Source organism: Pavona decussata, unplaced genomic scaffold (assembly GCF_977016875.1).
Source record: "Pavona decussata unplaced genomic scaffold, jaPavDecu1.1 SCAFFOLD_93, whole genome shotgun sequence".
Taxonomy (NCBI): Eukaryota; Metazoa; Cnidaria; class Anthozoa; order Scleractinia; family Agariciidae; genus Pavona; species Pavona decussata.
Window position 1 is genome coordinate 2527501 of NW_028145510.1, and position 15594 is coordinate 2543094.

The 15594-nt window shown below is 39.1% G+C and overlaps 1 protein-coding gene and 1 pseudogene across 4 annotated transcripts in view; one reads left to right on the forward strand and one right to left on the reverse strand.

Moving 5' to 3' along the window:
• The window catches only part of LOC146473597 (uncharacterized), a 27338-nt gene extending 16479 nt beyond the window's left edge, over nucleotides 1-10859 (reverse strand). Inside the window, exons 1-8 of one of the 3 annotated variants that reach the window (XM_085118309.1) lie at nucleotides 10297-10859; nucleotides 8815-8883; nucleotides 6595-6996; nucleotides 5979-6175; nucleotides 5192-5312; nucleotides 4377-4598; nucleotides 3155-3373; nucleotides 2524-2748 (exon numbers count right to left, since the gene is read on the reverse strand). In XM_085118309.1, coding sequence (XP_084974435.1) covers nucleotides 2524-2748; nucleotides 3155-3373; nucleotides 4377-4598; nucleotides 5192-5312; nucleotides 5979-6175; nucleotides 6595-6996; nucleotides 8815-8872 — 1444 coding nt within the window. In that variant the 5' untranslated portion in view covers nucleotides 8873-8883; nucleotides 10297-10859. Of the gene's footprint in view, nucleotides 1-2523; nucleotides 2749-3154; nucleotides 3374-4376; nucleotides 4599-5191; nucleotides 5313-5978; nucleotides 6176-6594; nucleotides 6997-8814; nucleotides 9155-10296 lie in introns of those variants that run through there. The other 2 variants (XM_085118310.1, XM_085118308.1) reach the window with 2 other exon arrangements.
• Nucleotides 9857-15443, forward strand: LOC146473598 (neuronal pentraxin-2-like; annotated as a pseudogene). The gene is made up of 5 exons (XR_014866378.1): nucleotides 9857-9947; nucleotides 12204-12303; nucleotides 13108-13233; nucleotides 13595-13814; nucleotides 14406-15443. The product of XR_014866378.1 is annotated as a neuronal pentraxin-2-like (transcript).
• Nucleotides 15444-15594: the final 151 nt, after the last annotated feature.

Below are 15594 nucleotides of genomic sequence, written 5' to 3' on the forward strand. Positions count from 1 at the left end.
CAATTTTAGCGTTTTGGATTGCTGATTCCATACTTTTTGATATAAAAAGGTAATCTAATCTACAATATATCTTCATGGATGAATTGTTCCACGTGAATGCTTGTTCATTTGGATGTTTGCAGCTCCAGGTGTCTATAAGATTGTGAGTTCTCATTAGAGTTTTTATTTCTTGAATAACTGTCTTCTTTTGTTCGAAAGAACGCCCTCCGCGTTTGTCAATTTCATTCATAACACAATTTAGGTCTCCCCCTAGGACCATTCTTTCTCCGGCGTATTTGTTTAAAACGGAATTCGATAACCCTCTAAGGAATTGCACCTGTTGAGTTTGGTCATTTGGGGCGTAAATATTCACAAAAACAAATTTATCGCCTTCTACCAATGCTTCAACAAGGATATATCTACCATTCTTATCGTAAATAATTTGTTCGATGTTTACATCAAGTTTTGGCTTGAATAAGATCATTACTCCTCGACTGTGATTAGTGCCATGGCTTCCAACCATTTTACCACCCCATTCTGCTTCCCACGATTTTAAATTTTGCGCAGAAGAATATGTTTCTTGTAAAAACACTACATCCGGTTTTTGTTGATGCAGCCATCGGAATATTTGACGTCGCTTTATCGTCTTGTTTAACCCTCTAACATTCAGAGATAAAACATTGAAGACCATACGTACATGAAAAGTGAAATGAAACGCAGTTTCCAGTCACAGATTTCATTGCGGACAATTGGAGCGATGAGCATGTGAATTTAGAGCTAGCGAGAGACAGTTTAGAGCGATAAAACAACAAACTAATGCAAACTAATACAACATACAACACGAAACATAAATACCTGCAGCAATTAGGGCGAATTCTCCTGTCTGAGATTCACGTAAGCCTTCCTACTGCTCTACAGAGGCACTAAATGATTAACCAAATTAATTATTGTCCATGATTCGACCGTAAAGTGTAAAGTTTTTTGTTTCGGGTCCTCGGTAAACAGATTTGTCAATAATTAGCTTTTCGATGTTGAAGAAAGCCGTTTTGTGATCTCTCTTTGCCTTTTTCAGCACCGGGTAAAGCTCCTTTCTTATTTCATCTACTTCTTTCGGGAAGTCATCAGCCACACCAAACTTTTTTCCTCTTGGTAGGTGCTTGATGTGTGATTTGATTTGTTGCTTATCTTTGAAGAAAGATACCTTGGCAATTACCGGTCTTGGGTGCTGATTTGGTTTTTCTTCGCGTACCCGAGTTGGAATTCTGTGGACTCTCTCGAATTCAATTTCATCAAGGTGCTTCTTTGAGAATTTCATTTCTTTGTCAAGAAAGTTTCTCAGAACTGCCTCTGTGTCTTCTGGGGATTCCTGCTCATTGTCGCTGATGCCGAAGAATTTGATGTTATTTCTTCTGTTGAAGCATTCTTGTTTGACAGCCCTGCGCTCTAGCTCTTCTAGTTTGACTATCTTGGCGGTTGTTGCTTTTAGCGTCGCCGCGGTCACGCTGGCTTGCTCCTTCAAACCTTCAACTTCTGCTTGTGTTAACTCCAGACTCTCCTTAAGCTGTTCGTTTTCCTTTTCGAGCGTTGCTACTTGGATCTTCAGGTTTTGTATTTCAGGTAGCACAGATATCAACTTATCGAGCTTGCATTGTATGTCGTTCAGCTTCGTGTTGCACATCGCGCAGCCATGCTCGTGTTGCTCGCCATCAGTCTGAGATCCTCGTTCTCGCATTCTTTTCTTTCTTCGGGATTCACTTTTCCTTGCAGGATACTTGTTCGATTTATCAGCCTCTTCATGGTTTATTTCGTTATCCGCCTCTGTAGGCATCCTGGTTTTTATCGAGAAGAAGACGGAGCTTCAGAAAACACGTCCGCCATCTTTCGCGCCCCGGTCTCATCGTTCATGGTTTATGCTTTTTAGGTGTCAACGTTTTTGCAATCGAGTGTATACACCTTTAAATACTGTTCTGGGGCCCGTTTCTCGAAAGACCCGGTAACTTACCGGGCCCGATAAGTAATTTTGGTGGCAAATGTTTCTTAACAGAAGTCAATTTTTGTTAGCTTTGAATACTAAATTTTAAAATCTTATTATTCTATCAAAACATTGGCAAAGTACCATGTCTGTAATCGTTGTGTAATCGGCAAAAAAACATTTAAAAATATACTTAACGGGCCCGGTAAGTTACCGGGACTTTCGAGAAACGGGCCCCTGGTAAGTTGTGGAACACCCTCTCGGACAACATCAGGACAATTCTACGTTTGACTGACTTGAAGCAACAGCTACGGCAACTAAACTTTTTAATACGTGACTGGCTGCTGTAGATTCAAATAAATCATAATTTTGATGTATTTCCATTTATTTTTTTTTTCTTTGAATGTTTTAGCGGCTACCTTTAGGCTACCCGGCTGTAAATTCGAGTTACAACAAGCAATTAAGGTCAATGTGTGTATATGTAGAGAGATTCGATTACCCCATGAATTGATTTTCCAACAGGTGTTAACCGATCATCTAAAAACAACAAATAATCACTTCTTCTTGCTAACCTTGATTACATAGACTTCCATTACAGCATTCTAGGAAATATCCGTCCTTGGTTTTATTGCAAAGACCTGGCTTGGTGCATCCATATTTAAAACGGCCTACGCTAACGCTTGAAGCGTCTTGTATCCAGGCAGAATAGCATTGGCCATCGTTGAAAGTACACTGACGGGCGGGACACTTTTCAAACGTCTCGGTACTGGTACAGTCGTAGCATCTGGGTCCTAAATCTGATCAGAATAGAGATATTTACTCGGACAGCCAAACCACTGCTTGTGTTTTACAAAGACTAATGACCGGAAAAGTGACCAGTTAGGCAGAAGGACTTCTTTGCGTAAATATATTGGATCATTTTCCGTGGATAATGCGACTCCACAGTTCTGATTGACTTAACGGGCCATTATATCATGCGCGAAAAAAAAGGGTCCATTAAAACGTCTACTGCTTATCAGGCTTGCAACGGCGTGTAATCCGCAAGACCTACCAATATTTTTCGGTTGCTTTAATAAACCAATTGTGGCACTCGCGCTTGTTGGATATGGAATGATTTAAGAAACTCGCACACTCAAACGTGCATTCGATCGCTTGCTTGCTTGCTTTTTTACGTATTTAAATTAATTAAAACGATTTTCTTACTTGTGTTACACCTGTGATCACTGCAGCAATCCACAGTCGTTGTAATTGTTTGTTTGCACTGGTCGGTAGTAGCACATCCCTTGTGATAAGTTGTCAGTTTGTCCTCCTTGGTAGTTGCTTTATAGCAATGCTGTACAGGTATTGGGCAGTGCACCACTGTTTGTTTTTCTGTACAGTCCTCAAACGACATGTTGCTTGAACACTGATAACAGTAGAGGTCTAAAAAGTAATACGCAGCTATTATAAGTAGGACAGAATGTGCCTTTAAAAGCTCTTTGAACGGACATATTTTGCATATTGATATTTATTAAAACAACAGAAAAATTTATAAGTGTCTCCAACCAGGCTAGCTACTTGATGTAAAGGTTACGGATTTTTGTCGCCAGGAAGAAAATTGAAATACTGTTAGGCTAACATGTGAATAGCCGCTCCCCTTAAAAAAAAAAAATCAGAGAGGGTTCCTGTGCACAGGGTGCCACAAGCAATCTTAACAGAGATATTGCGCACCAGCAACCTTGGACAAAACTGTTTGGAAACACTTTGTCAACCTGTAAATTCCATCGCTACATTGATAGATCAACAACTTAACACCCCCCCCCCCCCCCCCGTACCCTCCTCCTCTTTTGGTCAGCCGCCGCAAAGAAGGCTGGGTAATCGTCCTTGACCTTCAAAGTAGCACCGAGTAGGGAGGGGGGGGGGGGGGAGTGAAGTTTTCCTACACTCTCGACAGTGATTTCTTTAAGGGAGATTGAAATCTACACGCATAATTCACGTTTTTCCAAGATTAGACATTGGTCTTTTTAATCGTCAGATGGCACTTTACAGCAATGCTTTGAGACCGGATCAAATTAAACATATATTTGGAATTTTTTGTTATAGTTTTCTCCTCCAAAATAAGACAATGTTACTTGATCATACACTCAGTGATCGTTCAAACCCTCCTTTTTTTTTATTTGTATCACAACAGAAGTCGATTTTATGCTTTCAAGTTCCATTGGAAGTTGTGAGCGTTTCAAATGCACATTTTCATGGCAGAAGTTTAATGAAGCCTTCAATCTAATGGTTATTCTTTTATTGCCATTATTTGGTACATCTTACTACCCCAGCCCGTTCCGGCTCTTTAGCATTCTCAAGACTGCATGGTTGGGGAGGTTCAACGGATTTTCTACTGCCTTAACCCATTCAGAAATATTCAAGCAACAATGCATTGTTACCGGCTCACCTTTATTACACTGATCGTCCGCGCAACATTCCAAATGTGTTCTGTCATTTCCTCTACATTGGTTAGCTGACATACAGCCTTGAATGATGACTTGCTGGTCATTCTCCGTCTTGCGACTATGTTTATAGCAAAGGTTTCTTGGGTGACTGCAGTTAACCAAGCATCCAGCAGAGGACATGTTGCTTATACATGTAATTGTGTTGCACTGATAGCAGACGTTACCTGGTAAGAACAAGCAGTATTATTGTTAGGTTCCAATTTAGGCACCGAACCTGTGTTGCTCCTTTGTGACTCAATGCAGCTTTGGAATACCTTAGCCAGCTCGTACGTTCACAATGAAAGAACAATCTGAATTTTCAGAAGAAAGGAAACAATATCAAAACGTAACACTTTTGAAGGGCGTCCTGTTCTAAAACAGATCTGCAGACGTAAAAGGACAACTATTTTGCAGACACTTGGCAAATCAAGGCCGCTTGTTAACAGAGCTCCAAGTACTTCCTATTCCTACTCCTGCTTCTATTGTTATTCGTCTTCAGAAAATATGTGCAACAGTACAAGAATACTTAATCAGTGAGCTTTTCGTTATGCCACTTTCCACACAGGATTGCAGATAGTCACTATTTGGCAAGTGAATTGCTAATCTTGTACTCAGATCTCACTCTGCGGGTTTGGAAATGTGAACAAAGTAAATAGGGAAAGCAACCAGAGGAAGTAACTGAAATGCATATTAGTTTTGTTGCCTCTCTTTTCTATTGTACCATATCCCGTATTGCAGATCTTGTGCTTCAAGTAAATTCTATACAGTTAATTCATACCTGAGACTGCCTTCATGCACACATAGTTCCTAGACTTCTCGCAGTCCTCCTCGTTCGTCTTTCCATCGTCAATTTTCATTTGGAAACATTGCTGTTGCCTTTTCTGGCCAATCCACACATACTATCAAACAAAGAAAAATTAGCAACTTGGATGGAATGGTTTAGTACATGGTACGCCATATCCTCGTTTGCCACCTTTATTTCTGTGTTATTTTAAGCCAACTTAACCTCGCAATATTTTATTAAAAGTGTTCCTGTTTCAATGAGCAAACATCCTTTGTGTTAACCTCTTTTCGCACAGTCCGAACGTATTAGCCCGTGTAAGCTTTAGGTTTCAAAACCCATACTTTTCTTCTATTGGTTACCTGGTTTGCTGATATGCTGATTTTCAGCTTTTGCTTATCGTTGTCATGGTAATAATGACCAAATTTAACATCTATCGATATCGGAGAAGGCTACCTTAAATAGCCGCTTGAAAAAGTGGAGGATGGTCCCTCAGAAACTCTATTGAAACACCATAATTAAACATGCATTCTAGTTTGCCTGAAAACACATTTCTCCTTTCAAGTTTCCCTTTAAAGTGTGAAACCACCATGATAGTATGAAATCGCCAATCTTAAAATCGTGTCAAAACCCGTCTTCTTGGCGTTTATCATCGATTAACATCCGATCATTTTTTCAGCTGCCAACTGAGAGTTAACAGCTAACAGTTTAGCTGTTACCTTTCAGTTGGCAACTAGATAATTAGCGTCAGTTAATTGGACTGTGTACTACTACTGATACTTACACTGGTTACGTCCTTAAGACCAGTAATACGTAAGTAGAGAACCAGAAAACTGTTTTCATCGTTGTCATCTAATTTCGCCAAATTTCCACCAGATGCTTTGCAGTCTTGATCTGCTTCAGACCATGTATCTGGATTGTCACTTAATTTGTTACAAGACTCGCCATTGAGAAACCAGCCAACAGGGCAAGCTAGTGGACCTAAATGCAAAGAAAAAAACGATTATAAAGCGTCCTTTACTTTTGCGTAGCTTTTATAGCTTAACAAGCTTTTTTCAGATTCTACTACTGATAGGCGCTGGCTTGTGGTAGGACGCGCAGGTGAAATACATTCGTATGATCGATCGACTACACAAAGAAAATGTGAGAAAAATCAGTTGCAGCCGGGTTAATCTGGCGTCCTTAGCTATACTTGAATTATTGTAAAGAATGACGTTAAATTACAATACACTCAGTGCAAACCTTTGATTCTAAAGTTGTAAGTTCTTTTACAGATAAGCTATCCAGATTAAGAAGGTTGTAATCAAGAGAAGCTGATTCCACCTCGTCATGTCCAGCTGCATGTCCAAAATAGACAAGATTACATCATTCCGAGTAATTATTTCTTAACAGCTACTCACCTTTAGGTCGTTTGCAGATGTAATAGATGTTTTCCTTGCAGCATTTAGTAAGATTCCAGCCATTTCTTATGATTTCAACACATTTTATTCTACTTATGTTACATGGTTTGGACGCCTGAAGGTAAACCGAGCTGTCAAAAGGCGTGCCATCACTCCACAGATATCCACCTTTGTGGGACATGTGGGCCAGGCCAATCCAAACACCATCATCCTTGAACTTTGATGACAGGTTATTCACAAATTCCTTTTCGTTTCCATTTTCTATGCTGACGAGATTTCCTCCAAACCCAAAACACACACGCTCAGCGGTCAACCAGTCAACTCTTCTTGAGTATCGGTATCCCTCAAAGACCTTATAGCAAGAATGACCAAACTCTTCCCAGTTATCCTGACAATGTAAAGCTGAGAAGGAAACATTAATAAAATAATTAAATCAAGAAACTTAGAAACGTACAAAAGCATGAGTGAATGAATGAATGAATGAATGAATGAATGAATGAATGAATGAATGAATGAATGAATGAATGAATGAATGAATGAATGAATGAATGAATGAATGAATGAGTGAGTGAGTGAGTGAGTGAGTGAGTGAATGAATGAATGAATGAATGAATGAATCGAGGTTGGTTTATTCACTTTAGTGCAGTCAACGAGTTCTTCGATTTTTGAATCTGTTGTTCTTTCGTCTTTATCTGGGCCGTAGGTGGGGGAGAGGGGGGTTGAGATATATTTCCTCCCTCGCTAACTTTGAAACTAATAAAGATAGAAAAATCACACTTGGAGGATAAATAGTACGTCTAAAGATGTTCGCTGTGACGTGGTGGTTACGTCATGAATGCCCCATCTTATGTTTTCTGGATTTCCTTAAAACTTTAGAAAGCGCCAAAATTGAATTCAAATTATCAAAACCAACAAAAGAACACTAGTGCGAGCTAAAATCATAAATGTTATTGTAAGAAAATTAAATTTTCTTCTTTTACGAAAGGGAACTTTTGAAGAAACGCTGTTAGAAAAAAATGGTTGCCATAGTAACTATGAGCTCTAATCGACCGCATAAATTGTGCATGGATAAGTTTCTGATAAAGTCAGGAAGTGTCATGGCGTTTGCTCAAATAAAAAAAAAAATGAAAGTCATTTAGGTTCAAATTAAAAGGATGCGGGAAGACGCCCCTCCCAAGCCCCTTTTTTTTTCTGGTCTAGGTATGGGTTAAAAAGGAAAATCGGCCAAAAGGTAAATTTTCACGTCCTAAAAGAAACAACCGACTAGACGCCTGGCGCGTTTGAATAGTTTGATACACAAATTTCATTGCAACCACGCGCTTTCACTTTACCACCGTTTGTTACAAAATAAGTAATCATGAATTAAAAGTATATTATTAGATGTATATAAAAATCCTCTAGATCTAGTTTCGCTTTGTACGCCCATTTAAACAGTTTCAACCGTTTGACCAACATTCGTTCAGCAAAAGTTGAACGGATGTTGGGCAAATGTTGGACAAATGTTAAACGGAGTGTTTAGTCAAACGGCTTCAACGCCATTCAACATTTTCGAGAGCAAAGGAAAAGCTGAAGCGACGTTGAATGAAAGGTTACTGACCAAATTAAATTTGATTCTACACGCTTTCAAACAAGCTTTATTTTCAACATTTTTCCCACTTTCAACAATGTTGAACGACCTGTTCAAACGCTTCCGATGTTTGGTTCAATAACGTGTTGAACACATGTTGAAGCAAATGTTGAAACCGCTTAAACGGGCCTTAGGAAACAGGGCTTTTCTCACAAATCTTTGATCTGAGAAAACTTAGAAAATACAAGTGAAAAATAAATCCTTAATCCCACTCTCCCTACTAAAAGCGATTACATGTACAACCCTTCGTTATTTGGTATAGCTACTCGAAAAGATGGAGTTTTATCGGCTGTTCCCAGACGCGCAAACATTTTTCAATATTAACTCTATAGTAATTTGGATAAGCAAGCCGAAAAGATCTGATCAATGTTTCATCAGATCCCATGCAGTTTTCAATTTGTTCTCCCTAACTTGCGTTGACGTTTCACTTGATCAACAATTAAGCGATTTTGTATACGCTCTATTTTATCATCAGTAACACTTCTACTTTGCTAGACTATTCTTGTTAGGGAACAGGAAACGGCGGATATCAATATAATAGCCAAATGTGGGGATCCTGGTTTAACTTATTTAGGTAAACTAAAATTTCTTACCAGCTTTAGACTTTGGTATCCTCAATAGAAGCAAAACGAGCCAAATACCTTTCATCATCGTGTCACCGGCTTAATGAGACGGTAAAAATACAAAGAAAGTTAGCACATATATAGTTAATTTCAATAAGGCATGAAAAATAATGATATGTTATCATATGGCTGGCTCCGCGAGAGGTCTAGATGAATCAAATCCTACTCTATGATTGGCTATCCGAACTGCAAGATGAACGGCCATCTTGCCGCTTGGAATTACCCGTTGTCCGTTTACTCGGCAAGCTTTTCATCGATTTTCTTGTCGTTTTGCTGGAAAAAGCGGCACTCTGAAACTATCGGAAATTTCTCAACATTAATGGAGAATAGGAAAAGCTTATCACAAACTGATGAAAACATCGGTGCAGTGTAAATTTTGCTCTAGCTACAATAAATAGTGCCGTTGCATTGAATCTTACAGACAGATTATTTTTCTAAAGCTTGTTAAATTTATACTTGTTTATTTGATGTCTCACTGAGTCTAGCACTCAAAAACTTTGCATGACTGTTTTTAATCTAGCGTTGCGATAGTGTCTTTTAGTTTGAAGGCATCTTTTGGTCACCCTTAAAATTTTCACTGCCCATTTTATGCATTTCGTTTCACCCATTCATGAGCGATTCATATATCCTGTGATAACTGAAACAGCTTTATTCCATATGTTTATTGCTCTATTCATGATAGACTATAACAGATATTACTGAATTTTACCTTTTGCCGGCGGGGTGATTTTGGTGGAATATTACCAACTATTCAAATACTGATTAATCATAATCGACCTATCCATAAAACACGACCCCAAGTGCAATAATAAGTCATGTTATTGACTACTCAACAAAGAGGATTTTGGTGTGACTATATTTTTTCTCACATCTCGATATTTTAAAAATGTTATAGTTAATAATGAAAACGTCTTTAAGTTTCTGGTTGCAACTTGATATCTTCCCTGTTGAGCGAAAAGCTCTATCAGTTGTCATGCTGAGATAAAAAATATTATTTTGGTTTATGATATCTCCATTTGTAAAGTTTGACATCAATTTAGAAAAATTAGGAGGTGGATTTTCAAAATAAGGACCCGTGAGAGGCTGAATGCATGAAGGAAAACGTAAGTTGTGCTGTATGCGCTACCCTTTCAGCGCTTTCTTATTCAGTTAATGTGCAATGACTGATACATTATATTCCAATAACATCTTTCTAGCCAGGTACAGGAAGAAATTAAAAAAAGGAGTAATAATTCTAAAATGTGTCTTACAAGAAACGGAATAAATCAAGCCGGACTTAGTTAAGCAAGAGATACCGAGTTTGGGAAAGTGTATCAGGCTATAAAGTTTAAAAACCTTTGAGGTGTGTTGTAAAACTTTAATGCGGATTGACAATTTTCACAACTGGTAGAGAGACTTGCATAGCTAGCTAATAACAAAGATTTAGAAAGAAAGGACAGAACAGGGAAGGACCTCTAACAGAAAGCACAGTGTTCCACCATTGATACAGTGTAGTCTTCAAAACTTTAGGAACGGGATAGAGGTCCCGGGTACGTCCACGTCCCGCTTTCACTGCTTGTTTTTCGGATCGGAAGACTGCTTAAGTGGGAGTCCTCGACCACGCTTGTAAATAGCCATCTGGCTAGCCTCCTACTTGTTGGGTGTCTTCATCACTATGTTATGTTCTATTTGAAATATTTGTGTCTGTCAGATTTGCCTTAATCACCATTTTTTTAAAAATGTCAATATTGGCGAAAATTTTCAATTAACTGCGCGAGCGAGAAGCAACATAACCAGAATTACTAAGAGAAACCTAGGAAAAATCTCGAATTTATCAGTTTTGCTTCCTTTTTATCACAATGCACTGCTCGGTTAGTGGTGGTCAGTTAGTGTTCATTGACTTTGATGTTACCATGGCAACCAATTTTTGACAGGCAGGTTTTTCACAGAATGGAAAATCCCTTTTTAAAATGAAGAAAAATTACTTTTCTTACTATAACTTATGTTTCTAGCTCATATTAGTGTCCATTTATTGGCTTTGACCTTCATTCTCTCTTGGTTTTGATTACTTTTCGTTCAATTTCGTCGCTTTCCAGAAGTTTTGGGAAAATCCAGAAATCCAAGATGGCGGTTCTAGGATGACCGCCATTTGGCAATCATGACGTGATTACCACGTCATATGACGTCACCAGTTCCCGCTGCGGTCCTTACAGGAAACACCATCTCTCCTCAAAGCTTCAGTCATAGCTTTTATACTTACGAATTTATGGAGGGGGACTGTTCGTAAGCAGTTACGGAAAACTTTTCGGGAAACAAGCGCGTCAATCGGCCACAAACACCTCCAAAACGGTACAGCGGTTGACACTAATCTTGCGCGAAAAAATCCTCAATAATGCGACTCTAAGCTGCTACTCGTACACGCTATAATTGTACGCGTAACTATGCTCACGAACTTACAAATTTAAAATATCTCTGAAAGCGTGCGCACGCGCGGTCATCGCGCGTCACGCCAGTTCGGTTACATACGGGGACGGAATCCCCTCGGGGCGGGGATGCTCGTCGTGTCGCTTAGGGTTATAAATTTCGGATTTTGGTCTCACTTAGGGTGTTCTGGGTAAAACGCCATTATATTTGGCCGTGAAGGTCTCGTTTAGGGTTGCACGCGGAAAGTTACCGTATTTTTTATTTGTCTGTTTTAAAATGGTCTACAGTGCTTCGCCACCATGATTATCTTCAGCTCGCTCAGCATTTTCACCTTTAATTTCTTTCCCCATTCCTTAGCTGCCCTTTTTTTAATTGTTTGTTTAGATCAGCAACCTCATCGCCAAGTAATTGATGATCATAATTTTCTCGATTTAATGGACTATTTTTACATTTCGCTGTAATGTTACTTTAACTTCAAGCAAGTTCTTGCTATTTCGGTTTGTCCTTGGGCCTGTATGAGGGATCGGTGGGATTCACTCGGGTCAAGATGTATACTGTAAGCGCCGAATAACGGCCACTGTTTATAGACTTTGCCGCCAATTGGGATGTTGCACATGCAGGTCTTCGACATAACCATCACCCATGGTATTGCATTAAAGCAAGAACGGAAAAAAGGCGAGATTTAAAGGCTGAGAAAAGGACATGGGGCTTTTCATCTCGTGAAGCAAGGGTGAATACGGAAACTCACGAGAAAATTCGTTATCTGACTAAATTCCATTTGGAAAAGCCAATGTTTTGATGTCAACTGAAATTTAGTCATTATTCGATATTTTTTTCTCTAATATATAATGTAATTGGTAGTCAAGAAAAGCACTTTATTTCATACTTTCTATGCTAATTGTAATTCAACTTTGCCATTGTTACAACTAACCGCTTGCGATCTTTTTCTCCGACAGAATCTAAGGATGTCTTTTCACAAAACAGTGTACCTTCTCTTCTTCATCATCATACCCCCAATGGCAATGATGGCAGATAAGAAGCCTGTAAACCCTGGAGGTGATTTAACTCTATCTAGACCGCCATTTTTTTTCATCTTCTAGTGGGGCTGTTTGGGACACTGTCCCACCCACCCCGCCCGCCTCCCCACTACTTCATTAGTGCAAAATTATGACAATGAAACGTTAAGGATAAATAATGCGCTCTAAAATGTTTGAGGTCTGCAATGAAAATTAATGACCTTATATGACGCGAGACTTACGTTATGATCTGAAAAAAGATGCCTTTCTTCTGGTCCGCAATCCTGGATTTCTTGACTTGCCACTCAGAAAACCTACAAATTTGGCTAAAAGGTGGCCAAAATGAAAAGAAACATAACGTTAGGCGAGGTGGCATGATGATGAAGTCGACGTTGGTTCGATTGTAATGTTAATGCTTTTACACTAGGCACGCGTGTGGAATCTGAACTTGTCAACCTCACTCCCAGCCAGGGCTTTTCCCTTGTAAACTGGGAGGGACGCTGGAAACGAGGTTGTGGTCTGGTCATTAGCGTATTCTAATTATGCTACTTTGTGCTTTAGTTTTAGGAGGGTATACTAAGCAGTAAAGTAGTAAAATAATCCTTCCATTCAAGAATAAGGGAATACTGAGACTCTAAAAACGACTTAAAGTCAATCATTGATTACTGATTAATAGCCAATAGCAAGCTACGCAATCCAAGACCCCTACCATCCAATGTCAGCTGAGCAGCAAAGAGCATGCGCTGCTAAAGACGACCAGACCATAAACATATCCATTTTAAAAGCCTGGTAGAGTGGCTGGCGACCGGACTACTCACAAAGTTGTTCAAATTATTGTCTGCAGCTTGTCAGGAGGAAAAGAAAGCCGCTGATGCGATCAACCGTAACAAAGAGATTGACAAACAACATGAAGAGGCTAAAAGGCTATTCGATGAAATAGCCAGAGAGATTGAACTCACCTGCGCACAGGGTACAATACTTATAATTCGTACTCTAGGAATCTCAATCGAACGTTATTGCTGGCGAGACGAGATTAAGTATAACTAAAGTATAGACGGAAGAGGCCATTTTGGGTTTGGGCAAGACACTGAAGCACTGTACGTTTGACTTTTGATACTACCGGATGGGAACTGATTTTTGAATTGTGATCTGCTGATATGAGCTGCATTTCAGCCTAAGCTGGCTCTCTTGACGGAAGTCTGAGTTATTAATCTGCGTGCTAAAATTGTTTCCGGTAGTTCATGACGTCAGCATTAAAATTTAATTATACAATATAAAGTAAAGTTAACGGTGAATTTTTGTCATTTCGTTTGTCATCTTGTTTAATTTAGATTATGCTATTGAGTTTCCAAACTTGGACATCGGAGATTACTTGATCATTAATCCGGCCTACAAGATGCCCAATATGACTCAGACCACCGTATGCTTGTGGATAAAATCAAATGCTACTGGCCATGGGTCGCCATTAAGTTATGCTGTACCAGGGGAACACAACGAAATTCTCTTTTATGACTACGGAGCGCGGTTGCTTATAAATGGAAAAGGATTCGGGTGAGTTTAGTGGAATAAGCAGTGTAGGAATGTTTCCATTCAAATATTTGTATGAAAAGAAAACGACGTTCGAGTGTATTTATGAAGATTTTGGGAAGAGGAGTACATTTTACTTTTGGTTAATCAAAAGCGAAGGGGATAAAACATTAAATGTTTATTAATAAAACGTTAGGTGTGATTCTACGTAAATATTTTACACCCTACGCGTGGGGTTCAAAATATAAAAGCTAGCGAGTTGCTTGCAAACTCGCAAAAGGTATACGAGACACATCTTACTAATTATTTTATCCGTTTACAAAACTCGATTTTGAATACAGAATCGTTAGGACAACGCTACGATGTCCTTATGTTAATTTCAAAGAAGTATATTCAAAATTGTGCAAGTACGAAATCAGATTTGATTGACTGATTGGTTGATTGATTGATTGATTGATTGATTGATTGATTGACTTCTAAAAACACCCATTGATGCTTTCTAATGATGGAAAAATGATACCACATCTGCAATGATGGATGGATAGAAAGATGGGTCGCTTGCTTGCTTGCTGGCTTGATTGATTGATTGATTGATTGATTGAATGTCTTTGACAGCCACCCATCGATGTCACCTAATGACGGAAAATGGCACCACATTTGCTATTCTTGGAGTAACAGTCATGGTTTATTGAAAGGCTACAAAGATAGAGTTCTGATTTTCAGCACTCAAAACTTCAGCAAGGGATACACAGTCAAGGGGGAGGATCCTTAGTGTTGGGGCAAGATCAGGATGACGTTGGATCAGGATTCCAGACGAGAGATTCGTTTAAAGGAAGTTTGGCCGGTGTCAACATTTGGTCTTACGTTGTTCCATTAGAAAAGATTAAGGAGATGTCTGAGAGGTACTCCTGTGGAGAGGGAGACGTGTATGGGTGGTACGACTTCAAACAAGGAATTGTTAAAGGAAATGCCTTGCTTGTTACGCCATCCCCCTGTTTAGTGATGTACTAATTTGAAATTGAAACAAACATTAAATATTTAAGTTAAATATACAAAGTAAATGTTTTTGATGAATAAGAACACAGTTGCTATGCATGAAATAAAACTTATGTCCTCCCTCAAATTACGTCAACTTTGGGCGTCGCTTTTCGATCCAAATACTAACCCCTTTGATCAAAATACTCTGGTAACAATAAGAACAAACCGTCGCTGCAGTCTGGAAAAAAGGGTGTGCATTTAATAGTCTAATTGACTATCGGACCTGTGGGCCTTGGATTCCAGAACGAATTAGAATTTGGAAACTTTGGTTATGGAGAAGAGGGCAAAGCCGAGAAGCCGGAGAGAAATCTCTGGGAATCGGACCTGGGCTACACTGGTGCGAATCGTCGAATGTACTCTCACCACTCGACAACAAATAGTAGGCCCACCACAACCGTGTAATTAGTAATTCCTCCCGGTGACTTCTGTTTTGTAACGAGATGATTTCACAATGAAATGAGGTCGCTATCAGGGGGCTAATTAAGTTGTCAGTCACTTCAAGATGTATGCAAAGCAAAATTGTTTTCACTATGCATATTAGGTCCATTTGACGCATGCCTTTTTAGTAATTATTTATTTATTTCCTAAATACATTAACCGGATTAAATAAAACAAATATTTTACTTTTAAGGTATATTCTTATATTCATAGTGACCATTCCTGTTGCTTCCGTAATGTTTTGAAACAGAAGGATGACAATTAGTATTCACGGTGACTTTTATTTGACGATTACCAGACTGCTCCGCCTTTTAGTCCAGCCAATCTA